We start from the raw sequence: 24,272 nt of genomic DNA on the forward strand, positions 1-24,272 counted from the left end.
GGCATATATGCCATTCACCTGTTGACTAAATTAAAATGAGAGGAACATATTCTTATTGTTATACATGCCCTAAAGCAAATATTTGCATCTCATCAACTTCAGTTATTTAAGTTAACCTGGGTGAGGCACTACGTATTTTAACTACAAATACTGTAAAGGGGAGTCTAACATGAGCAGAGATTCAGGAAGGTTCAGCTAGTCTAAAACAACAGCTAATCTCAAATCAGCTCTTACACATGTGGATGCACTGGGTAACAATTCAAGTGTAATACTCAAACCTCTCTTAACATACAGAAAAATCAATGTGACCCCTTGCAGGAATGTAAGTCTGGAGCGATTACATGATGTTTAATAGGAATTGCCATCGTGAGAGAGAGAAGACATTCAGGCATGATTGTTTATTTTTCAATTACTTTTTCCTTGATGTCCCTGAGATGAAATCAGAGTCGCCCTCTTTGGCAACTCTTCCCACTGTGCTATACTCTAAAGCAAAGCTAAGACCCTTAGTAGCAAAGGAGGCAGCATTTATTGTGGAACAATGGCTTAATTTGGGTTTCACACCATGACTGATGTGGATGGCACCATTTAATCAGATGGATGAGTGCAGCCAAAAGATGTTCCTTGGGTTTTGTTGTTGTTGTTGTGTTTTTTGTTTGTGTGGTTTTTTGTTTGTTTGGGGGTTTTTTGGTTTGTTTTTGGTTTTTTTTTGTTTGTTTGTTTTTGGTTTTTTTTTTTTTGCAATCAGTGGGAGAAAAAGAGTCCAAGTACCAGGACAAACTGCTGCAGCATTGCATCTGATCAGAAAATGCCCAACCATAGGCAAGAAAAGATGGGCGAATAGGAAGCTGTAACTTGTCACCTTCTGCTAAATAGGGTTGCTTCCTCCTGTACTAACGTATTTAACACTGGTCAAGAAAAAGCTGTCTGCCCATGCTTTTGATTGTCACAAAAATCAGACCCCTCATTACATCTTGCCAGTTTGGAACTAGGGGAACACTGAAAAGCTGAACTAGCTGATATCCATTTCCTTTGGAATAATAATACACTGAAATTAATTTGAGAGTGATCTTCTACTTGCTCTGTGGGAGGGTACATGGCCTGGATATGCCAGGACTTATAAGAAACTGATCTACAGAATGTCTTTGGAAAGGTGCTGTTGTACTTAAAGTAACAAGGCACTTTCCAGTGATGGGAAACAATCCCTTTTGTTGAGTGTAAAATCAAAACTGAGGAAATATTTGTTTGCTATTGTCATTAACCAAACCCCATATTGGACATGTGGGTGGTATCACTTTAATTGGCATCCAGAATATGAAATAGGTGTATTCTAAACAGAGGAAAAAAGGAAATGCATCACAGACACTGAAAGTGGATAAATAGCAAGGAAATCACGACAAAGATATCTGAGCTAGCAGTGCCACCTAGCCCTTGCTTGGGAATCGTAGTGCAGCTCTTTCAAATGTTTCAAGGATGCTTTCCCATTTGTTCAATCATTTTTTAAAGCATAATTACCAGAGTGCTTATGTTTTGCAGTTAATGCTGTCATGTCTTTTAAACTAATTGGTCTTCTACAGAAAATTTAACTGAAAATTAGCACATCTTTTAATAATATTGCTTTAACTTTAATAGCACTTTTCCTTTCATTTATAATTACACTAAAATTGTAATTTTTCAAGTTATATCTACCTTTTTTGTGTTTGCTTGTGGGTTTTTAAATTAATTTCTTTTAAGAAGACTCCTCCTCCAGGACACACAATTTTAAACCTCACTTTCAAACAAATATTTTAATTTGCTTTTCTTTTTCAGTTAGAGGAATAATATATATCCAAACCCAAAGAGTGACTGAGCTAACATCAGTAATTCATACCAGTAACAAAAGAGACGCTGAGGCATAATCAACAGCAGGAAATAAATAACAGCATTTCACCATTTGAAAACCGATTAATTCTTAAACTATTGTCCAAACTTTAAAGAAATTTGGGCCACTTTAAGTTGCAAGGTGCTGCTTACTGATTCTCTGAACAGACTTGCATGAAAAACAGTCTTGTGTTCATATCAAAAATCAGAGCAGTTTCTTTCCTGTATAAATAAGACTGGGAGGATGCCTTAGGGAAAACTCTTGAGTATGGGACATAATGAAAAGTTATTTTTACCTGTTTTAATGATTTTCTTCCATTCTGTACTTTTGTTCATATGAAGAAAAAGTAGGATTTGGTAATACAGAAAAAAATCAAGACCTAAAGTTCTAGCATAAGCAAATGAATTCCAGGGTAGCAATTAAATGGTGTCATCTGGTGCTGCAGATCCTTGACTCCAACAGCACCTCGGGTCTGTTGCAGTGGCAGGCGTGGGAGGGATGCCAGAACTCCTGCAATTCTGGTATCTTCAGTGCCAAAAGGAGTAACAGGGAGACTTTGGCTCGCAGGACAACTGCTGAAACCTTTGAAGGTACTGTGTGTTGAAAACTGGTTTCCTTGCATGTACAGGATTTTATGGAATAACTATCTCAACAAGACCCAGAAAGAAATACTTCTACTCAAAAGTTTGCTCCTTTGACTATCCTATGTCATATAACTTTTCTATAGCTGAAGATAACATTTTTGAAAATCAGTTAGATAATCTAAAAGATGCTTCCAAACCCACACTTCTTAGTTACATTTTGCTTGGTGATGAAAGCATGCTCTGCTTTCCAGAAGTGGTGCTGTCTTCAGACTGACAGACAAAGTGTATTATTTCCCTGAGTTTGCATGTGCTATGACAAAATAAATATTAATATATCATTCCAGTACCTGATGGCAGTAGATATCTCTTCAAAGACATAATAATGATGAGCTGGAGCGTTTTAACAATAGCCACTGCCACAGTTAAGACATGAACCAAGCCCAGAGCCTTCCCACAGAGCACAGTGACACTCCTGAGCCAAACCTGGTGAGACCAGTGCTACCAACCCATCAAATACACACTGCAGGTTTTGAGCCTGTTATTGTCCTCTGAGCTACTACACAGAGTCCTGGGCTTGTGGAACACACTGCCTTTGCTGCAAAACCAAACTCTGGGTAGATGACCACTACATACCACTTTTGAAACTAAACTACATTAAGGCTTTTACCTTTGAAATAAGGAAATAACAGACAATTTCAAATTTGAAAAGTCCTGTACTGTCACCTTATAGGAAATAATGCTAAAGTAGCAGAACTTGAAGATCTCCAGCACTTAGACTTGAATTAGAAAGTTACCACACTTTCTAATCTGTGATTCATGAGTTAGGTTTAATGCACCACTTCAATATTAATAAAACTATAAAAAATAAAAGAATAATTTATCATTGATTAATATTGTAGAATTATTATTATTATTATGCAATTATTGAATACTTAAGCAAATTATTTTAAATCTATTTTGCAGCTCTTTTTTACATACATACATCTATATTGTTTCAAATGCACACAGGTCAGAAATAATACTGTAGGCATGGCTATTATTTGACTTTCTAATCATTCTTACACTTGTTTTACTACAAAACCCCACTGCTGTGGGAAGAGATTCATTCTTAAAGGAGCAGTCCATGCATATTTGCATTGTGCACTATATAAGGAATCTTCATTACAGAGACATCAACAGAGATCATAAATTGGAATTTCTCTTTCAAAAATAAGCAGTAAAACCTACTGAATCACTAAGTAGATAGAATAATGAACTATATACTTGTCGCCAAGTGAGCTGGCAGAGGACACCATATATTTCTTATGGAATTCCTGCGCAATTAATAGGATGAAAACATGACTGCAGATCTCACAATTTAGCTAGGATTTGGGGTTCAGCTTGCCCAGAATGGCAAGTATGAAGTTGGACACATTTAATAGAAGCTGTTTGCTAAAAGCAAGTGTAGTCTAGGAAAAAAAGAAAATACAGGTAAGAGATAACATGGTGCAAGTAGATTAGTTTGTGTGAGAAACTCTTTTCCTTGGAGAAGTGAAAGAAGCACATGCCTTCCCCATGAGAATATGGATAGCAAAGGGAAAACATATCACACACTTTACACTTTCCGAAGGGTCAGGAAGAATTGTACTTTTCCAATTCTTTGCTGGGCCTTTGAGGAATAAAGAGAAAATAACACTGCCACTGATCAGAAAACTAGAAAGAAAAGACAGGATAGTGAACAATTCTAACTGACTGAATCTTTGGCTTGTCTTCTTGATTAGTATTTTTTAAGTAGAGAATTTTCTACTCTTGTTATCACATTTCTCTGGCTTCAGGCTGCACTGTCCCTGACACATAATATGACCACTTAGATGTGAAAATGCTCAGGAAAAAGGACTGTTATATATAGGAACTGCAGGAACAGAGGGGCATGTTGCCCAAAACTAAGAGTTAATAAAAGCTATCAAAACCTAAAACTAATAAAATATCTGAACAGGAATGTTATATCTATTTTTCATTACATCACTATTACTTACTAGAGACATCTTTGCACAAGGAAGCAATGACGTCCACAGCATTTCATTCTATTTCTGTGGCAATGCCAGTGGCAACTAGAAGGATTAAACCTACTTTTTCTTGATTCTGAAGTTCCCTATTTAACAATACATTCAGAGACATTGACTTAGATAATAATGGGAGTAGATAAACAGCTCTAAGTAACATTTGGAACCTTCATGTTAAATTCCCATTCAAAAAAAATCCTGTTTATTGTGTGAATGTGCCAAATATTTTATAGATGGAGATTTTGATTAGAGAAGGTAGAGTTTAAGAGTCCTTGCTTAGGTTTCCTGAATTTGACACACCTACAAAATATTGTAAGCAGTTTTCAAGAAAACAATTTTCTGAGGTTATTGAAAACTCCTAGGTTGCATTAGAATAAAGTTTTATCTGTGTAGACTCATATTATTCATCTGTGTATGGAACATATGAAAAATATAGCAGGGAAAATTAGAAAATACAGATACATAAATATGAAATACAAATACAGTAATAAAGATCACCATGATTCTTCTTAAAAGAAAAGAGTTTCATTCTGAATTCAGGTGAAAATCAGACCTGGCTCCTTTAGAGAAAACCATCTGCTCATATATAGTGTTACTTGGGGTTTACAACAGATATTTCCCAGCACTGTGGAACTTCATTCCACGGCCAGCTCAGGAAGCCCATGCTCAGATTTTAGAAAGACTACAGCCTTGCTGTATCTAGCAGAGTTTAAGGTCCCTCTGAAAGAAGTGCAGCTCACACAGAGTAAGACTGGTCTGAAAACCTAGCCAATATGAGGAAGATGAAAAGGAGCATGACCGAGGGTTTGCTTCAGAACTGAGCTATGGCTGCAAAACAAAAGCCCCAATGTAGACATAACCAAATGCCACCATCTGTAATTTCTGGCATGAAGTGTTGATTCACAAGAAAATTCATATGAAAAGGAGAGGATAACCTCTCTCCATACAAAATAGAGCTCATGAGTTGTGTACAATGGCTTTCATGGAGCTCTATCAGTGTCCCCCAGCACTCATACTCAGAGCATTGCTCATAGCTACAGGAAATTAAAAGCTCAAAACACAGTTGATGCTGTCTGACAAGAATAGTGAGCACAGGGACTGATACACTGCAGTTGGGTCTGGATTTTAGGCAGAAGGGACAACTTTTATTGGAAAGCATGATCCTTAAACCTGACACAAAACTGTTTCCTTATAAAATTGTGGACTCATGGAAGTCCTAGGTATCTCAGTTATGGTCTCTGTGTCCAAATAATCTAGCTTAGGTTCCAAAATTCTCTTGACATCTGAGAAAAAAAGCATCTTCTCCTGCCTACCTCTGGAAAAGATTCTAAACTTCCACACTCTTTCACAACAGTCTGACAGAAGGGAATGAAAAGGATTTTTTTTGCTTACTGCACTCATGAGAGAGTCCAGCACGCTGACAGCAAACGCGGTTCCACATGCGAAGGGCTGCGTGAGGTACAGTTCTGTGTCGGGATCATCATCGTCGTCTTGGTCCAAGAACTGAACATTTGAATCATTTACTGAAAACAACAACAATAATATTGAGAGTAAAATCAAAAGGTGTTTCTGGGTCACCAGCATGTGACCTTACACATCACACAGTCAAAGAAAAAGAAACGGCACATGTCTGGGAACACAGACTCGTGTCTTTGACGGCACTGGAAATGAAATCAAGATGGATGTGAAAATGTGCATTTAAAAATCTGTTGCTCGTTATCTTCCTCGTAAGAGGTGACTTTTGGTCTTGACAGGTTCCTATCCCTTTCCTGTAAAGTAGCTTTGTGACCAGTTGCCTGCACTCAAAATGAGATACATTATGCTCTTGTACATTGAGACAGTCTTGGTATAGTGGTGGGGTACAGTGGCTGAGGCTGTGTGCATGTACAGTGAAATGGTATCACGAGATACAAAGCTAGAACCCCGTTGTAAAGTAAAGGCTGTCAATAAAACTCTGATATAGCCCACAGGCATCTGTTAGATGTGCTGCTGTGATTCTTACTGGAGTGGTGTTAATGCACTTACGGCTCAGAAGAGGATAAACTGTCCCTTTAACATGCATCTAGCTGAATGAATGAGCAGTTATTCTCTTGCAGCGCTGCCTTTTGTTCAAATATTTGTCTCTATAACTTCACTTTCTCAGCCACGAATTCTACATTAGCCAGTGTGAAAAAGAATCCACACCAGGCGGTTTTAGAGAAAAGCCCAAATAAAGCAGTGTTTGTCATTTTGACTTTCTCTGGCATTTCATTGTCACAGTTAAGCTCTCTGCTTCCAACTCATTCCAACTAAAAGTAGTTGTTTCCTTGAGATCAGTGTATCAAGTGGATCATATTTCATGAAATATTTCATTTCCATATTAGTCTCCCTCAGGCATGAAAGCACAGACTGCTTAGCTATGCCATTGAAATACCCTTCAACTTACTAAATGACAAATTAATTTCAGTTCCCATGCAAGAAAAGGAAATGAAAAACTTTCTGAGCATTTGAAACTGCACACACTGACTATATCCCTATTCCCCACGTGAACACATCTCCTGAGCCAACCCAGAAAACTTTGAAAATAACATGAGAGCTGCTGTTAACTTGATCAGATTTCAGCTCTGGACTTCTTAAGTCAGAAATTCTTCTGCCTGCTATTCTGATCTTCCTTCTCATACAGTTTCGTTCCTTTCCATATACTGTGCTTGCTATGTTTAGCTTACAAAACACGAATTACTGCAGATAAAGCCTCATGATAGCTGTCTAAATGAAATGAGGACAGAATTTAAAATTCTTGCCTTTGTAGTCCCTGATGTAATTGTTAAAACATAACACCTTAGAAACATAATAAGATAAATGTTCTGCCCTGGGAATCAGAAGACTTTCATCCAAGAAAACACTGCTATCTACAATACTTCTTTCTTTAGTACAATATGTATCAATTTAATCTCCAGATTCTTAAGCAATATAGTAATTTAAAGCCTGCTGTATCACTTCAAAATGTACTTTTTGATTAGCTTGTACCTCAGTTTAATTTGCTAGTTGGGAGTAGGCACTATTGACAGTAGCATTCTTTTTCCACTTCCATCTGGCAGACTAACACCTGACTTAGACACCGTGCTAGCCACACATGGGGTCAGTTCCTACAAATCTATTGGGAATTCTGCAGGTGTGTGTTTATCCTCAGCATCTTCACCTTCCTGGTGCTAGGTGGCACACTGGGGTTTGTGGGCCAGGAGAGCTGGGTGTGAACGGGTGCTGCTGTGCCACAGGGAAAAGCTCATCAAACGCTGCTCCAAAGGCTGGTGAGAGCACTCTGTGTTGAGAGGGAACCACGCAGAGGCTTGGCTGCTTCTCTACAGCTTCAAAACCTGAGCTTCTGAGAAAAAGCCTACTCTACAAAATAAACAAAAAAAATAGCTTCAGGGAAAGTATGATGTTTGGGGTTTTTTCTGGTTTCTTTTACTTCTTCTTGGACTTCCTCTGAAAAGCTGCTAAGGCATGTCCACCAAATTGACAACAGGCTGAAGTAACAAAAAAGAAAGAGAAAGGAGAGAGAGAAAAGGAGAGAAAAACTGGGGTAGGAGAGCGAGGGCCAGGGAGGTGGGGACTCAGGCCAAAAAAAATGAATTGGTGAGGAGGTGCTATGAAAACAGCCGGCAGGTCAGACGAGTGTGATCAAAGGTTTACTGATGCTGCGTGAAAAAAAATCATTAAGAAAGACCAGAACAAGACAGTCAATTTCAACCAGAACCACAAATAAAACACATTCAAAGCAGTGCCATGAGGGTAGCCCCTCTGATACAGCCAGATAAATAAAGGAAAAGCTGATGACAGTAAGAACAACAACAACAGAAAATAAGACAGTGATGTGAAGGAAAAAGGCACTTCTTACCCAGTTCAGTTATCATTAGAATGTGGGTTCCACTGTTTTTTTCCTGACTGATTGAAACCAAAGGCAGAAGTTTGCCAGGCTTAGCTAGTAAGTAAAGTATTTAGGGGGAAAAGAAAGTACAGAAAGAGAATAAAGTAAGGGAAAAAGACAGGTAAGGCTCTAAAAAATAAAACTGAAAAAGAAAACAGAAGGACAAAGGACCACAAATCAAGTTTGTATTTGCCATGAAAGAAACAGAACAGCTTCTGCACTTCACATCACACCACTTGACAACATAAATACCCACAGCTAGAGTGGAAATCAGAGTCTAGTTACCTACCATCATTGTATTCTCAGGAGTGAAATATCTCATACTATTATACAGAGTTTGGTTACACATGATTAAACAGTTTTGGACCATGAAGAAATAAACAAATGGCCTCCTACAATTGATTAAATGCACAGGAAATATCTGCTTATACTTACTCTGGCCTTTTTCCTTTTCTAACCTTAGCCCAAAGACCCCGGCTTGTTTGTTACACTATGCAAAAAGCATCTTGTCTGATAGAATATTTATTTAAGAAAATGGAGAAAGCCCAAGGGAGGGAAATATATTTCAGTTATTCAAATAAAGTGAACCAACTGTTACTAAACTTTCTTTAGAGAGATTAATTCGAAACAGTTATCAAAAGAGAAAACATAACAGTGTAAGATACAGTATGGGTAATTTTTCTATATCTCCATAAAAAGGAAAGAGGGAAAAAGACGTGGGAGTGTACATTGAAGGATAAATGTTAGCTTGTCTTACCTAGCTCTGTTATAATAGGGATGTTGGCTCCTGTTGTAATGGAGGGTTGACGTAAAAGGCCATGGACTGGACTGTTGTCTGGAGATGTCCTATCCATCCCAGGGGGTGTAAAGCCTACAAGGAAAAAAAAACCCAAAAACATAAAACCCAGAAAAGAAGAGAGAAAAATAGAGAAAGTTTACAGAGGACAAACTACACACACACAAAAAAAAAAATCCCAATGCAAACACCTTTCCTTAAACAGCAATTAAGGTTTTAAAGAGTACTGTTTGTAAATGGTAGTAGAACCATGAGGAACAAACTGCTTCCACTAGCCAGTTTTAGCTTTGATCAGGTATCAAGATTTAAAAATATCTGACTGTTTCCCAAGTGCACTACCACCCATACATGGAAGGGTTTTTGTAATTTTCATGTGTACCATTTATAATATGCATTGCTATGAGGATCACAATTGTAGAAATACTGGGATGGAAGGGTCCATTTGAACAGAGAAAAAGATTGGATGAAGGAAAAAGACACAGGTTTTCAAATGATATGTGAGAGGATTGCTTGTAAAGAACTGGAAAGAGTGACAATTAGAGGGAAACAAAGGTAGGAGAAGAAACATATTGGAAGGCACTCAAAGGAAAAACAAAATCCGGAGACCAGCAATATTCACCTTTAAAAAAGACTGTTTTCAGCCAGATTCTCTACAGTTTGAAATGGAGCTCTTGACATTAAGCATTTTTTATCTACTTTTTTTTTTTCTTTAAACAAAAAATACCCAGCAAAACCTTTTGGAGTTTGATTGTAAGTACTGAAAAATAGTAGTAGTAATACAAACGCCCATGCAATAGCAGGACTGGAAATTCACCACTGAGACTAATGCACTCCATCTCCCTTATCCACTAAAGCTACAGAAAACTTGGGAATGCTCATTTAATGTCATTGCAGAAGGGATGGTGAAGTTGGAAAATTACTTTATGGTTTCATATAGACCAGTATCAAGGCAGCATTTTTAGACAAATATTTGTCTGCTAGGAATAAAATTAAGCCAAGCTTACTTTAAACCATACTTTTTAAAGAATGACTTTTTTTTTTTCCCCATATTATTCCCAAGTTTTTTTACTTCACTCCTGGCATTTAGGGACAGACTTTTGGTCCTCTGTCACTAGTTCTGAATTCTCCATACACTTATTTGCAACTAATTACAACCAAATTAATTCCTTAAATTCCCTATCTTCTTGCAGTGTGGAAACTGTTTCACTCCATCAAATTCATTGATAAATTCACCTGTTACTGAATTCAGAGGAAGATGATATGATACTATCTACCTTATCTTTCCTCAATTTGGGGACCAATTTACAAACCAGGAAATCTCTAAACTAAATTGTAGTTGTTAGCATATCATACTGGTTTTATATTGTCTTAAGGACTTACAGTTCTCTTCCAGTGATAATTACATCACTCTTAAACTGCCCCTAAACTACACAGACCACTAGATCTGAGGCTCTTGATTTAATGGAATTTGATTTTCTGTTTACATTCATCTATCCCTATATTTTGTTTGTATCACACAGAGAAATCATATACAGGTAATAAAACTAGAATCACTGGGAAGAGACTTAGCTCTGCCCAAGGTACTGGTACGAATTTCATTCTGACTATTACAAGAAAACTAGATGCAACATGGTGATTGTGCAGACAGGACAGTTTAAAAAGGGAGTGAAAAGTCTGCAAAGAAATTCCTCAGGAGAAAAGAAATGGGTATGGTATCTTCAACAGGCTTGCAAGACAAAAACATTGTCATAGAGAGACCTAAGCCAGTAAAGCAGTTCTATATAATATTACCAGTGGATAGAAAATCTTTAGAAAGCGTATTTCTTAGAGGCTACAGGAAATGTTAACAGTCAGTCATGTAATACCACCTGTTGTGCTGAACTCAAGAAGACCAGCTTGGTGACAGTGAGCTGCAGTCCCAGCCAGTTTCAGTTTGCAGATGTTTCCTTGTAGCTGGCACTATGACTGAGAGCTGTTTGGGCACTTTGAATGTTTACCTCTTCATGGCAGAGCCTGAAATTCCTCAGGCTTACCAAGTGAGTCTGCCAGAGGTCCTTCAGTCACCACCTCATAAGTTACAGGTGACACTGACACTCTCCCAACAGCAGAAAAATTAAAGAGGGACTCCAAGAGGAGGAAATGTTATCTGAGGACAGATGGGTATCAGTGTGACACCTCCTTCTGCAGCAGGATCTAGTGTTTTAAGTCTTGTATTCTGTTATGGAATGCAGTCTTTTAGGAGATGCAAAATACGGCCTTTGGCACATTAGGAAAAGCTCAGGTAGCTGCAGATTCCTTGAGCAGGTGGCAGGCCCAGTTGGGTCCCCTGCTGAATTACAAGTCAAAATGGCAACAGTAAGACTTTTCATTCTCCCTTACCTAAAAGCTGATAAAACGAATATTATTCTCATACACTCTAGGGTTTGTATTGCTGGGAGTATCCCTAGAGGCTATGCTGCTCCCTTTTTTCCTGAAGCCTTCCTCCCCCATCTCAGGATGCACTTCCTCAACCCCCTTCTAGTGAGTGTGGCCTTCAGATGGTAGCAGCACAGCTGTATTCCCCACTTAAAAGCAAATTGAAGTAAGTTAGTGTAACTCATCTAAATGTGCAAGTTCTTCTTGCCTCCCCTTCACTGCTGCGTGCACATACACAGAGACACGCACACTCTCCATCAAGGGCCATTTGTAGCCACCTCTGTAACCCTTAGAATATTTGTCTTCCTGGGATAGTGTCAGAAGATTGAAGTAAATGTGGCATTTTTGTTAGACACAGATTGTCAGAAGCTCTGTAATTGCACACTGCACACATAGTGCATTCAGTCTGAAATGCAGGAAGCATGTTAAAGGGATTGTGTTTTCTCCTTGAATGAAAAATAGACTCATGCCTTAGTATTTTTATCCTACTGTCTTGAAAGATGTGAGAAGTATCTGATAATTTAATTTCCTTGCTTGTACTTAATTCAGACACTTCTAGAAATTTACTTTTAAGAAATGTAGAAATCTTGGAGTATTTTCAGGAAAAGGAAAAGTGGCGTATTTGGGGATTTTGTGTGCTTATGTTTTGAGTCACAAGCCATCGAACACCTTCAAGACACACTCCTGCTCCCAAGTCACAAACTAATTTCCATACAGAGGCTGTCTATTTTTTTCCTCCAGAAGAGAAAACAAAATAAAACAAAAAAAAAGGTGCAGGAAACTAACCTGCTTTATCAGAACTTTCATTTAAAGGCATGAAAAACTACAAGTGACAGCTGTGCAGATTCAGTGAATGTGACATTTTTGAATTCCTTCAACTTGACAAGTAAACACCTTAAATCGGTAATGCTATATGCATAATACATGACCTGTATTTTGACATCCATCAACAAATGCTGACTTGAGAAAATACAGGTTTGTACGTCAAGGAATAGCACCCATAAAGCAGGGAGAAATTCAGGTCACAGGGTATTAGGAAAACTCTATTTCATTACAGGAGCTGAAACAAGCTAAGGCATCAGATTTAAGATCCATTTTCAGCTGTGAAAAGATTCGATTCCTCTGCACAGAGCATTCATTTGGAAATGACATGCTTTCCTCACAGCCTCTTTTCATTTCCCTTTTCATATTCCATTTTCTCCTTCAGTCCCCAAACCTTGTTCCATTAATGCTCATAAAAATCCTAAACCAGGGCTGATAGTTGTGATCTTACAAACACAGTATATCCCTGTTCTACAAACAACTAAGGGAGCTCTGGCTGCAATTGCTTAACAGGATCAACCTCTACAGTAAACTCACATGTCTGTGTGAGTCTGAGCACAGCGCCTGCGGAAGGAAGTGCAGTGACAGTGGGGGGACCTCTGGAGAAGGGAATTCTCTCTGCCAACAAGTAGGAGGTAAGGTACAGCAAAATCTCATCAGTTCCAGCAAGTCCCAGCAGTAACATGCAGGTATTCTGAGATCCACAGTGACACTGATGAAGTTCAAAATTGAGGAGTGCTGGGATGCCTTCTCTCCACTGAAAGCGCCACCAGTTTAGCTCTGCTCATGTGTGAGCAACTGGCCTGATGGCCAAATGATCTGCCCACTGTGCTGGACATAAACCACCAATGCTGGTTTCTCTGCAGGTCACTTGACTGAGTAATGTCCCACAAAATGCAGGAAAGTTTGCTCTTAAGAGCAGTAAATATATTCTTAAAGTTTGCTGAGGGGACCAATAAAGGTTCACTAGGGTTTTCCTGTAGAGGGAAATTTGTCTTGTGGATGTGCACTGCTTCTGTTCTACTGATTCCATCAAGATCCAGATGGGCGTATTCTGAAAAATGGATTTTTATGCTATGTTTATATATCTTCTGTTCTTAAGGATCATAATTGATCCTTTATGATTCTCTTCCTGTTTTTCCATGCCCCTTTCTTTTTTGTCTCCCTTCCTTTTCAAAGACACACATTTTACTAAACTGGAACTCTGGGCAGGCAGAAGGCACTATCCCAAACTGAAAATCCACTTGACAGACCTAAGGGTTGTGGACTTGTTATTAAAGCACCTTGTAAACTGATAGTTCTCTTTAAATAATTCTATTTTAGGGAAAGATGCCATGGCATTCACTGGGTGATATATGCACCAAAGTCCTCAAATGTAATTTAAAAAGCATATATACATTCAGCCACCTGAATGTATATTCACTTAAAGAATATGAGACAACAATAACATTTTGAGCATATATGAATAACACAGTGGTGAACTGCCAAACACGCCCCCGACAAGTTATCATGCAGAAATATGGGACAAATATTTTCATTAAGCAGAGCCAGCCAAAAAGAAATAATTCTCAAAAAGGACCTCACAGTTGTATCCCTTTGCTACTGTTTGCTGACAATGTCATTAATATTCCTGTGAATTCAATTGAATGATAGACTATACCCATTATTCTCCCAAGTACAGCCCTTGGGTATACCTGGAAAGTTCAGCAGCAGTCATGCAGCTAAAGAGCTGCTGACATTCATGGGAATCTGTTACAGCCATTCAATTTAGAAACAATTCTAGCTTCAGTGTCCCATGGGGTCTGAGACAGAGTTGTAGTTTGGCCTGAGAACCTGGAAATCCTAAATTCTGGCTTCAGTTCTGACTCTCACTATGATTTGTGCTGAAGATCTAATAATGTCTTGGAGATTATCGCTAAAGGTCTGGAAAAGGAGAGGAATGTGGGAAAGCAGATGTGGCTACATAAGTTCCCAGCTCTCTCAGAGAGAGACAGCATCTTCAGAGATTCTCCACACCCAAACATAAGCCAAGGTAAATCTACAGAGAGTGGAGGCTGAAGAAGGATGTCTTTTTCAACTTTAGCAACCCTCTAATGCTTTGGGACTGGAACAACACCTGGAGCTTTGACCTCTGAGAGACAATGTCACAGAGAACCAGCTACCACCTTCCTGCCAAGAAAGTGCTCTTCTCTAATGTCCCTTCATTCACTTTCTGCTGAATTACAGAAACCTTGTGAACAGTGAAAATGTCCAAATCAAAGCTCTAATGGAAGCACAGGGCAGTGGGATCAATGCTAGTTTCTGCTCCCCAAAGTGTGGGACTCATTCCTGGATGAGTTAGTGGCCCCATGTGCTGAAAATGATTTATAGGTCTGCTGGTTCTTGGGCTGCTCTAACAAGGTAGGATTCATCTGTAAAAACAAAGATCAAGAAAAGGATTGGAGTTTCATCATCTTGAGGTCTAGCATTGAATCACACCACATTGATTCCATTTCAATTGTGAACAGCATAATATATTAGAAAAGCATAATATTTTAAGCCTAGGGCAGAATCATGTATAACTTAGAGGGGTTTGTTCACAGGTACTTATATAAATCTTTTCCCAGTTTAAGTGTCATTTTGAGTTTCACTGTCATACACACCCCAAAAAATGAAGTCCTCCTGAAACTGCCTAGTTTTTTTGTCATTGGCTTTGTAGGAATCTTAAGTGGTAATTACCCAAACCCTAACTCTGCCAAGGTTCACCACAAGCTTACACAAAACTACCAAAACAAATGGGCTTTCTTTACTAATGCTTTGCAGAGCACAGCCCTAGTGTTCACTTCTTGCTATTTTTATCACTTTAAGTAAGATAATACATAGTTACTGGCCATAGCACTTCCCTCAAGTCCACCTGAATGGAAATTATATCTCTATACAGTAAACACAATTAAATTTCCCTTTTTTACCTTTCTTTACAAACTTTATTTTTTAATTGTTCCTGGTCTCCATTTATCATTTAATAGTTTTCTACACTAGGTGCTTCTAGGGCACAAAGCTGGTAGCATCTAACTGTAGCACAGGTTTGCAGCTAAAATGATTTAGTACATAACAATGCCAAATTCCTTTCAGTTTAATCATTTATCAACCCTGCATATTTAGACCTCAGGCAAAAATAAATGTGCTGAATAAAAATTATCAAATAAATTAAGCTATATTACCTAGTTTAGAGAGACAGGTATTCAATAACTAGAAACAAAATGGAAAACTCACTACTAAAAATGATAGATCGGCATGTTAGATGAGACTCTACATTATGTCATTATAGCAAAAAAAAGTATATTTTTCCTTAGTGTAAAAGGAAGAGCAAAGTCAGATATCATAGCAAATAATCAATTAAAATACTTGAAAAATAAAAATAACAGTGTTGTCCAACATCTGATTGGCAACTACTGAAACATAAATTAAACAAATTTCCCATTGCTGCTTATGGGAAAATTATGCAGATTAGAATTTGATTAGGTTTATATCATGAGACTCAATTTGGACTTTTAATCTATTAAGCTTCAATAAATGAGGCATCTGAATAGCTCCCCTGAGCAGCAACAGTAATAACGACAGCAGTCATTTTTTGGAATATATATTCTGACAATTTCTTTAGCAGACGAGTCCACATCTTTAAGTACAATTACTTTGTAACTTCTACAAAAAATTCAGGTGTTTGCAGTGAGGAAATGGATACATACAAAATGCTTAAACAGACATTTTATGATAATCAACATCTGTCACTCTGTTCTAGCAATATTGTTTTTCCATCAACTTGGACTTACTTACGGCCGGCTTCATGGTCTGTGTGGGCTAAACAGTGCCAGCAGACTTGCAAATTACTCAAGCTGGAACTGAGCTGGAAACCTATGGTAAAATGTCATTAATTTCTCTACAGGTTGGGTCAAAACTAAAATCCCACATTCAAGGCTGTCTTGGGGATCAAAGATTGAACTGTGAAGGCTAAAGCCTCATTTTATCAAAGAAATCTGAACTAAATTCCCAAAGCTGAGCTTTGAGACAGGTTGGATTCAGATCAAGACCACCTCTTATTTATCTGGCAGGTATGCTTCATAGCCCTCCTGCATATTTCCTGCAGTCTAATCTATTTGCAAGTATACAAAAGCTCCTCTCCTATATTACTCTATATTGTAAAACTCAACTCCTCAAAGCCTGCTGACTAGAGAGCACATTGTGCACATGTCCTGTCCTGCCAGATTTCACCAAATCCTAGAGAAGCTTTTAGTGGACAGTTTGTCTTACACACATAGCCAGGAGCCAGTAGGCAGGTGATTAAAAAAAAAAAAGTATTTTAAGAATTTCAGGGATTTATTAAATGGGTATAGTGGAGGAATATGGATCCTGTGTTCATGTGTGAATATATTTTCTTTAAAAGAGGATTTAACATGGAATTTAATCCTGGCACTCAAGCTTTCAGCATTCCACTACAAAGGTTTTCTGCAAGCCAAAACTTTTTACCCGGACTTCAAATTGTACACCATAAACAGGGAAAAAAAGCCAAAAACCCTCAGTCATGCTATTTTTCATTCAAAGGCTACTGCCTTTTGTAGCACACAGCTCCAAAGCAGCATGTCTGTTAAAGACATCTTTGTACATATCATGTGTGAAAATGAGTATCAGGTTGATTTTAACTACACCAGTCTATATAATGCTAACTCAACCAACGTTCCCTTGGAAAGCACAATAAATCACACAACCTTTTCTTTCTACTCCTTTTATTTTTCACCATTTAAAAGAGCCAAATACAAACTGCACAGTTGTGGAATCAGGAGGAATCTGGAGTAGCTCTCTAATTAAGTGTTCTTGAATGATGTACCAGTAGCAATAGATAAGCTACTGATAATACCTAAGGCTGTGTCAACAAGACAGCCCAAACAAAGATCAGCAGTGGTATTACTGGTATCACTGGGTTACCCAATCTGTAAATCAGTGTGGGAACCCCTGCTTCAGTCAGAATCAAGAATTCAGAGAGCAACTTATGCCTCTGATGGCCATATCCAAAGCATACAGTCAGTAGCATAAATAAAGAGGTAATTTGCTCAAATATATCAAGAAAAAAGGAAAGGTATTCAGAAAACCAGTGGTAAAATCTGCACTTAAGACGAAAATTCCATTGCTAACTCTGCACTGTTTTGGCTCACTGTCTTTCTTCTCTTACAAATATTAATCTTAAAAAGAAAATGAATTCCTTATCATGACAGAATGACTCATTATTTTATCAGAGTTTTTTCTAAAATCTATAAGAGTTTCCCTTACCTCTGACAGCTCAAATGTCTTTTTATATTTAAAGAAGTATCAGCAGAAGTGTCTCTACACCAGCTCCTTATTTATTTCATTTATATGGGATCCAAAACCCATTACACTAGCAAACAAGCTGATAAAGACAGTGATAACAGTAAAATGTTATGTGGTATTCTTTAAATAGTGAAAATGAAATGGCAATCATAAAATGTATACTACAGTATCCAGTCACAGTACAGATATCCTGAAAACTTAGAGCAGTTTTTTGTGGGTTTTGGTTTATTTCAGTTTGTCTGGTTGTGGTTTTGGCTTTCAGTATTGACTACTATCATCCATGCATCTAAATACTTTAATCTCTACAAACAATTAACACATTGGCTTTCCTATCCTTTATTGGTTAGTGGAGAGTTAAAATGGTTGATAAAAAAAATTGTTCTCTTCCTTGGTTTAATTTCATTAGTACCAATATCCGTGGAAATGCCTTTCAATTAGGCATTTTTAATATTTCTTAGATTCTTTAGTCTATTTATTATTATTTGATATGATTCTGAGAATAAATATTCAAGTTGCAAAGTGGACTTTTGTTGCTGCCAATAAATTGTAAAGGCCAATTTACATTTGTGACATGGTGACAAGCTGCCATAAAAAAAAAAAAATCTAGACACAGTCCAAATTTTTAGAAGAATTCTGTCTAGGTAATTCAGTCTACATCTTCCACTGAAAATGGACGGTTTGTCCTGACAGATGAGTTTAGATTGCCACAAAAGAACTGAATATTTAATTAAAAGTTAGAATAGAAACAATTTGTAAATTACTGAGATTTTACAACAGATACATACAGTTTCTAAAATACACCGCTAAATATGTTAAACAAAATGGGCCAGTACCTCTTCTGAATTTGATTTTCTTTATAGCATAAACTGTTTTTGAGCAAGCTGACACTTGTAGGTAATGGCTAATGGCTTAAGAATGTAACTATAGGGTTGTTAGTCCTATTAATCTGTCCTCAAACAAATAAGAAACTAAAGTTTTCTCAGGCCCCACACTAAACTGCCTGATTTCAGTCTCTTGTTCTTTTTAGAGGAGTTGTTTTAGAAATGTCTGCCTGTCTTTGCCCTCACTTGCAGGTGCATTACTAGGTTACAGAATAAGCAGACTGGCAGAAACTTAGGGACAAGAAACCCTACATGGCCACCCAAGCATACTGTAAACCTGTAAACCATACTGTTTATGCATTTAAGAAAAAACTCTGCCAAACTTACAGAAAATTTATATGCTGTTAACGCTGCAAGGATAGTATTTAGAGTATTTGACAATTTAAGTGGAATAGAAAATTTAAGCAAGCAACCAAACTTCAAATCAACACGAAAGGTGGAATCTCCATTATACTTCCACAAGATCTACTTCAAAGTTCTACGAAAAGTTTGCACATATTGCTATGACATTACAGACATTTTATAAGATCTTAATCTTGTCTCTAGAATAAGCCACCACAAAAATTCCCATTAGCCATAAACTTATTTGGGTGTGCTGAATAGAAATAGATTACAAGAACTAGGTCAGAACTTTTCTTCAACAAAAAATCTTACCATACCATTCAGAAAATTAATAATTTACTTTTTTAGCTCTGGTTTGTTCAGATGTAGAAAAGGTGCAAAAATACATTAGGAGCACAGCAATATTGATTCTTCAACAAAGGCTGTGCCTCAAGTCAGCCTGAACATCCCATTCTGCAGATGCTGAAACAACTAGCAGGTTCTTGATAACCAGAAGCTAACAAGCTTTTAGAAAATGCCTATTATGGAAAGTCTGGGCTGTCTCATATTTAATCACGTCAAACTTAAATCAACAGGTCTGTCCTGAAAAGAGAATGCCAAGAATTTTATAAATTTTATCTAAAGCTGTCAAAGTTCTGCAAATCACTAGCAGGTGATAGATTCTGCTTTTCTTCTTTGGAGATCACAGACTAGGATTTAACTGGAAAGAACAAAAATCTTTCTCCTTTAATGCTGTTAGACTGGTAAAATCTGCTAGATACTGACACCTTGTATCTTCTTCCACAGTAAAGCAAAACCAGTGACACTGATCTCTGAAAAAAACCCCATCACCTTTATGAATATAAATAACCATTTATTAAGCAAACAATACGTAGTGAAGCAAAGAAAGACACCAGAATTATGCTCATGAGGCTGCCTGCTGTGGTACATTACTTTCAAACTATCTTGTATTCCTGCAATATATTATCTATATGTTCCATTTTCTTGAAGTTATCTTCATAATCAAGATGCTATCACAAGTATCATGGGCACTGGAACTATTCTTAATTTTCATTTAAAGAGCAATTAAAGAAAGACAATGGATACACAAGATAATAAAGTAAGTGATTAGCAGCATGCAAATGACATAGGCTTAATGATAATACCCTGTTCTATTCTCCAAAGGGCCTGTTGAGAGAAACCCTTCCTACATGTGGTTGTGCAGCTAATGTGCCTCAGCCTACAATTACAACATTGCTGACACCATTAACCACTGAAACAACATCACTTCATGAAATCCTTGTTGTCTCATTAAAATGCAAAGGGTCAGGTAATTTACCAGCATTGTGTGTCTACTTTTGTTGTGGGTAATTAGCAAGCATTACCCAGCACGGACTCCTACTGGGAAACAGTTAAACTGTGAAATATTTAGAAGAATTTTTTATATTTGATGGGAATTTGAAAGATTTAGAATTATAACCTCAACATACCTCTGTATTCAAAGCCATGAAACACAAACCTTTTACACATTTAATGTCATAAGATTTTTATGGTTGGTTATTTCTAAAAGTGACTTCAAAATTTTAAAATTTTCCTTTGGATAATTGGATCTAGATACACATCTTATGCAATTAAGAACTTTTGGAAAATACACAGAGGGAGATGCAAAACACCTTACACTTCCTAAAGACTTACATATAGTTTCTTAAAAATTGGTTTTTTTAAAGTTAAAACACAGAGGCTGGTGGAGTACATTCTAACACTCATGTTCCCTTTCGTTTTGCTAATTGCAGCCTCATATCCCTATTTAAGGGAACCTTGATAACATTCACTATCTGCTCACATCTTGTCACGGAGCAGAACGGTCTCTTATTCTTTAAATGGAAGTTTTGGAACATAAAACACATTCCAATAAAAGTGAACAGAAAATTATGAATTCATTAAACTACTTTGGTATCTTGTGCTATATATAATATTTATACTCCAACTACTGTAAAATATGCTTTAATATCTTTAGGCAACTCTAAGGACTTAAATATTTATAAAATGGCTAAAGATAAAGTATAGCTCTCTTATTCCTACATACAGATGATGTAAGGCATGCAATCAAAGACAATAACACTTTCAACCCATTTGTCATCTTAAAGGAGCCTTTCAACTTCAGATCCCTTGTGTGCAATCTACATAAGAGTTGTTGCCTACATAGGCAACTCCAGAGGAGTTTGCTCCTTAAAAACTACCAAGAGTGCTATACTTCACATAAAACAGGGTTTTCTGAAAATGGAGACAAAACTATAAATTTGCAGGGAAAACAGCTCCAAGTGGGGCTTCAAAATACTGCTGTATTTATCTCTGGGACATCTGGGAACAGGAAGCATTTTGATTTAATATTTCATAACATAGAGGCAATTGCTTCCTTGCCTGGTGTATAATTAATGCTCATAAAAAGAGTGCGTTTTTTTTATTCCTCAGCATCAGAAATGCACAAAATAGTACACCTTCATAATAGGGGGTTTGCTTTTGAGATGTTTAACGGCAAATAATAATAAAACTGAGATACCATAAATTTATAACAGTTTTGGGATGCTTAAATATAGTTTAAGTGTGAGATCACATATTTGAAGTACTGTATTATCTACCTCCTTAGTCCCATTTTATTTTTTTCTGTCTGAAGCAGAACATATCTTAAAGTAGAAGAAGAAGAAGTAATTGTGAAAACTTAAAGGTATTTGTGCTAGGACCTTACAGAATTTCTTAAATACAGAGAAATTGTGTCAAAGGAATGTGTCTCTCCAGCTATTCATCCAACACATTTTTAGTGTTTTATAAGCTAAAGAATTGAAAAATGTCTTTTCTTTAATAGTTTTTCTCTCTTTCCTGGAAAACTTAGAGAAGGGTGGGAAACCACTTTGTGTGTGCAATTCCAGTAGGCAATATTGGTGTCCAGCTTTAAGGAAAGGTATAAAAAAATATGAAGGATGCTGCATGGGATCCTTCCTGTCAAGGGTTTCATGTGAACTGGAAGCGTAGTCAGTTCCTAACAAAGCTGGTTTCTACAGCACAGGAAAAAAGTTAAGTGAAAAGCCTCTCTCCAACCCAGTCTCTTTGGTTTATTTAAGTCCAAATCTTGCAAAGACCTGCACATAATCTAACTCTACACAGGTGGACAGTTTCATTGAAGTCAGAGAGATTTATTAACCTGTATAACATTGAGCACATAAGTTTTGGAACAAGCAAGGCATTAGATTGTAAACTTGCCAGGGCAAAGGCCATATTTTATTCTTGTATATATCAGGACTATGACAACAAGCTCTTAATTCCATCTAGAGCTCCAGTGTGCTACCATAAAATAAATAACAGCTATCAGCTGATCCATCTAGTTCAGCAGGATAAGAAATGATGTGCATGTTGCAAATAGGTAATACTGAGTTATTTATCACAGCGACCTGATCTTCAAAAATTGGACTATTTTTTGTGAGTAAATAGTGGTATGGGACATGTCTGGCCCTCATCTCATATTTCAGTTATTAACTTCATTACTTAAGATGGTCAGCCTTTGTTTTGAAAAGTGCTAATGAAACCAAACTACAACAAACACTTCAAATTTCAGTTAGCTAAAAAAATAATCACTCAACCAAGTAGAAAATGTTGTTAATTGGATCATTATTATTTTTGCAACAACTGATGCTAACAAAAATACAGGAAACATTCAGAACCCAGAATAAAAACATCCTTAATCAGATTTTAACTCCTACTCTAAACTATCAGTGCTGCAAACCAATAACCCTGATGTCAATGCAAAAAACCATTTTTGAAAATGTGACTGGTAGGATTGATACTGTCTTGGAGAACACCTTTCAAAACATCAGTGTGAATTAGGTAATTATGAACGAGCTTTAAGTATAACAAGCATTCTGCAGTCTAAAAGACACTGATATACAAAGACACTCCGGAATCTAAGTGTTGAAAAGAATAAAGCTAATGTCATAGCTCATTTTGACACTTTAAAAACTACCCCAAATCTTTCACCTTCTGCCAGCACTATTCATTTATTTATTTTTAATATTACATCTACACTTAACATTCTACATTTACTTATAAGCTTTCCTAAGGAGTTCAAGTAGCTCCTTAAATTCTGCAATTATTTAGTGCCACTAAACAGAGTTTGATTTTCTGTATTTGAAAGTAAGGTTCTTTATTCTTATGTTTTCATGAAATATAACAAATTAAACATAGGACTGGAGTTGCCACAGAATACTGAATTCCATAAAAGTCTAAAAATTAACTTCATCTATGTTTATCCAAAGCTATATTCTGAAATATTCATTTTAAACCTTATGACTTTAAAATAAACTAAACTCCCCTCCTTCAGGAATAAAACTCTTGCTTTGAATTTATAAAAAGTTTTCTCTAACAGCATTGAAGTACAGTTATCTCCAAAAATGGACCAAAACCTGTGCTAACAAAGCACCTCAGACATTATTTATCCTTTCCCCTTATTTACTATTTTTCTCTAATTTTCAATCTCAATAATATGGTTGTTCTGCCTTTTGCTAACTAACATTTCAGAGATAAAGAAATCAAGATTTATTCATCAGCAGAGGTGGAAAAGAATATATTATCTGCAAGCACAATGGAAAGTAGATCTGAAATCAATTTTACTAAGAAAATTCTTGCAGCAAATTGTGAGACTAAGTTCATAAAACTTTGCAATGATATGAGATTAATTATCATATGTGAAATAAGTTTTATAAAACTCTGTGGATGTTTCTGTCCTTTCAATTAAAGTTTAGGACAGCTCCAACAAAAGGTGACAATGAAGTGATGATTTTTAAAGGAACTAAATCAAATGAAATTAAACTTGTACAGGGCTATTTTACTTTGTGCAATCTGTTACACTTGAAAGGCGGTGTGTAAAATTCTGAATATGTTTACTTGATTTTATAGGATTTTCTCCAGAAGAATCCTGCCATGATGTATGAAATGTATTACCCAGGAGTTCATCCAATCTTCATGTTTTGCTCTTTATTCTTTCTTGTTGGAGGATCTATTAGGAGAACTGTAAATGAAGACCCTAAAAAGATCTCTCATGTGTTGAAATAGTGTTCCTAGGGAAAATTCTCATAAGTTGAAGTCATTCAGAAAACAGCTGCAATTGTTACTTTGCTGAAATACGTCTCCAGTGCTGTACCGTGATCTGTCTTAGAATGTCTGTGGACAAAATGTGACTATACAGCCTCCCCTTTCTGTACTTTAGACCTGCTTGGAGCTATAAGATCACTTTTCTTTATTGTTTAGTAAGTGTT

General features: G+C 36.8%; 1 protein-coding gene across 11 annotated transcripts in view; it reads right to left on the reverse strand.

Annotated features, from left to right (window-relative positions):
* KCNMA1 (potassium calcium-activated channel subfamily M alpha 1) overlaps positions 1-24,272 on the reverse strand; it is a 423,839-nt gene that overhangs the window by 14,294 nt on the left and 385,273 nt on the right. For 8 of the 11 annotated variants that reach the window (XM_063405918.1, XM_063405919.1, XM_063405914.1 and 5 more), the window contains 2 exons: positions 9,149-9,262; positions 5,877-6,007 (listed from right to left, as the gene is read on the reverse strand). In XM_063405918.1, the coding sequence (XP_063261988.1) occupies positions 5,877-6,007; positions 9,149-9,262 (245 nt within the window). Of the gene's footprint in view, positions 1-5,876; positions 6,008-8,361; positions 8,446-9,148; positions 9,263-24,272 lie in introns of all 11 variants that reach the window. The other 3 variants (XM_063405917.1, XM_063405920.1, XM_063405921.1) reach the window with 1 other exon arrangement.

Source organism: Prinia subflava, chromosome 9 (genome assembly GCF_021018805.1).
Source record: "Prinia subflava isolate CZ2003 ecotype Zambia chromosome 9, Cam_Psub_1.2, whole genome shotgun sequence".
NCBI lineage: Eukaryota > Metazoa > Chordata > Aves > Passeriformes > Cisticolidae > Prinia > Prinia subflava.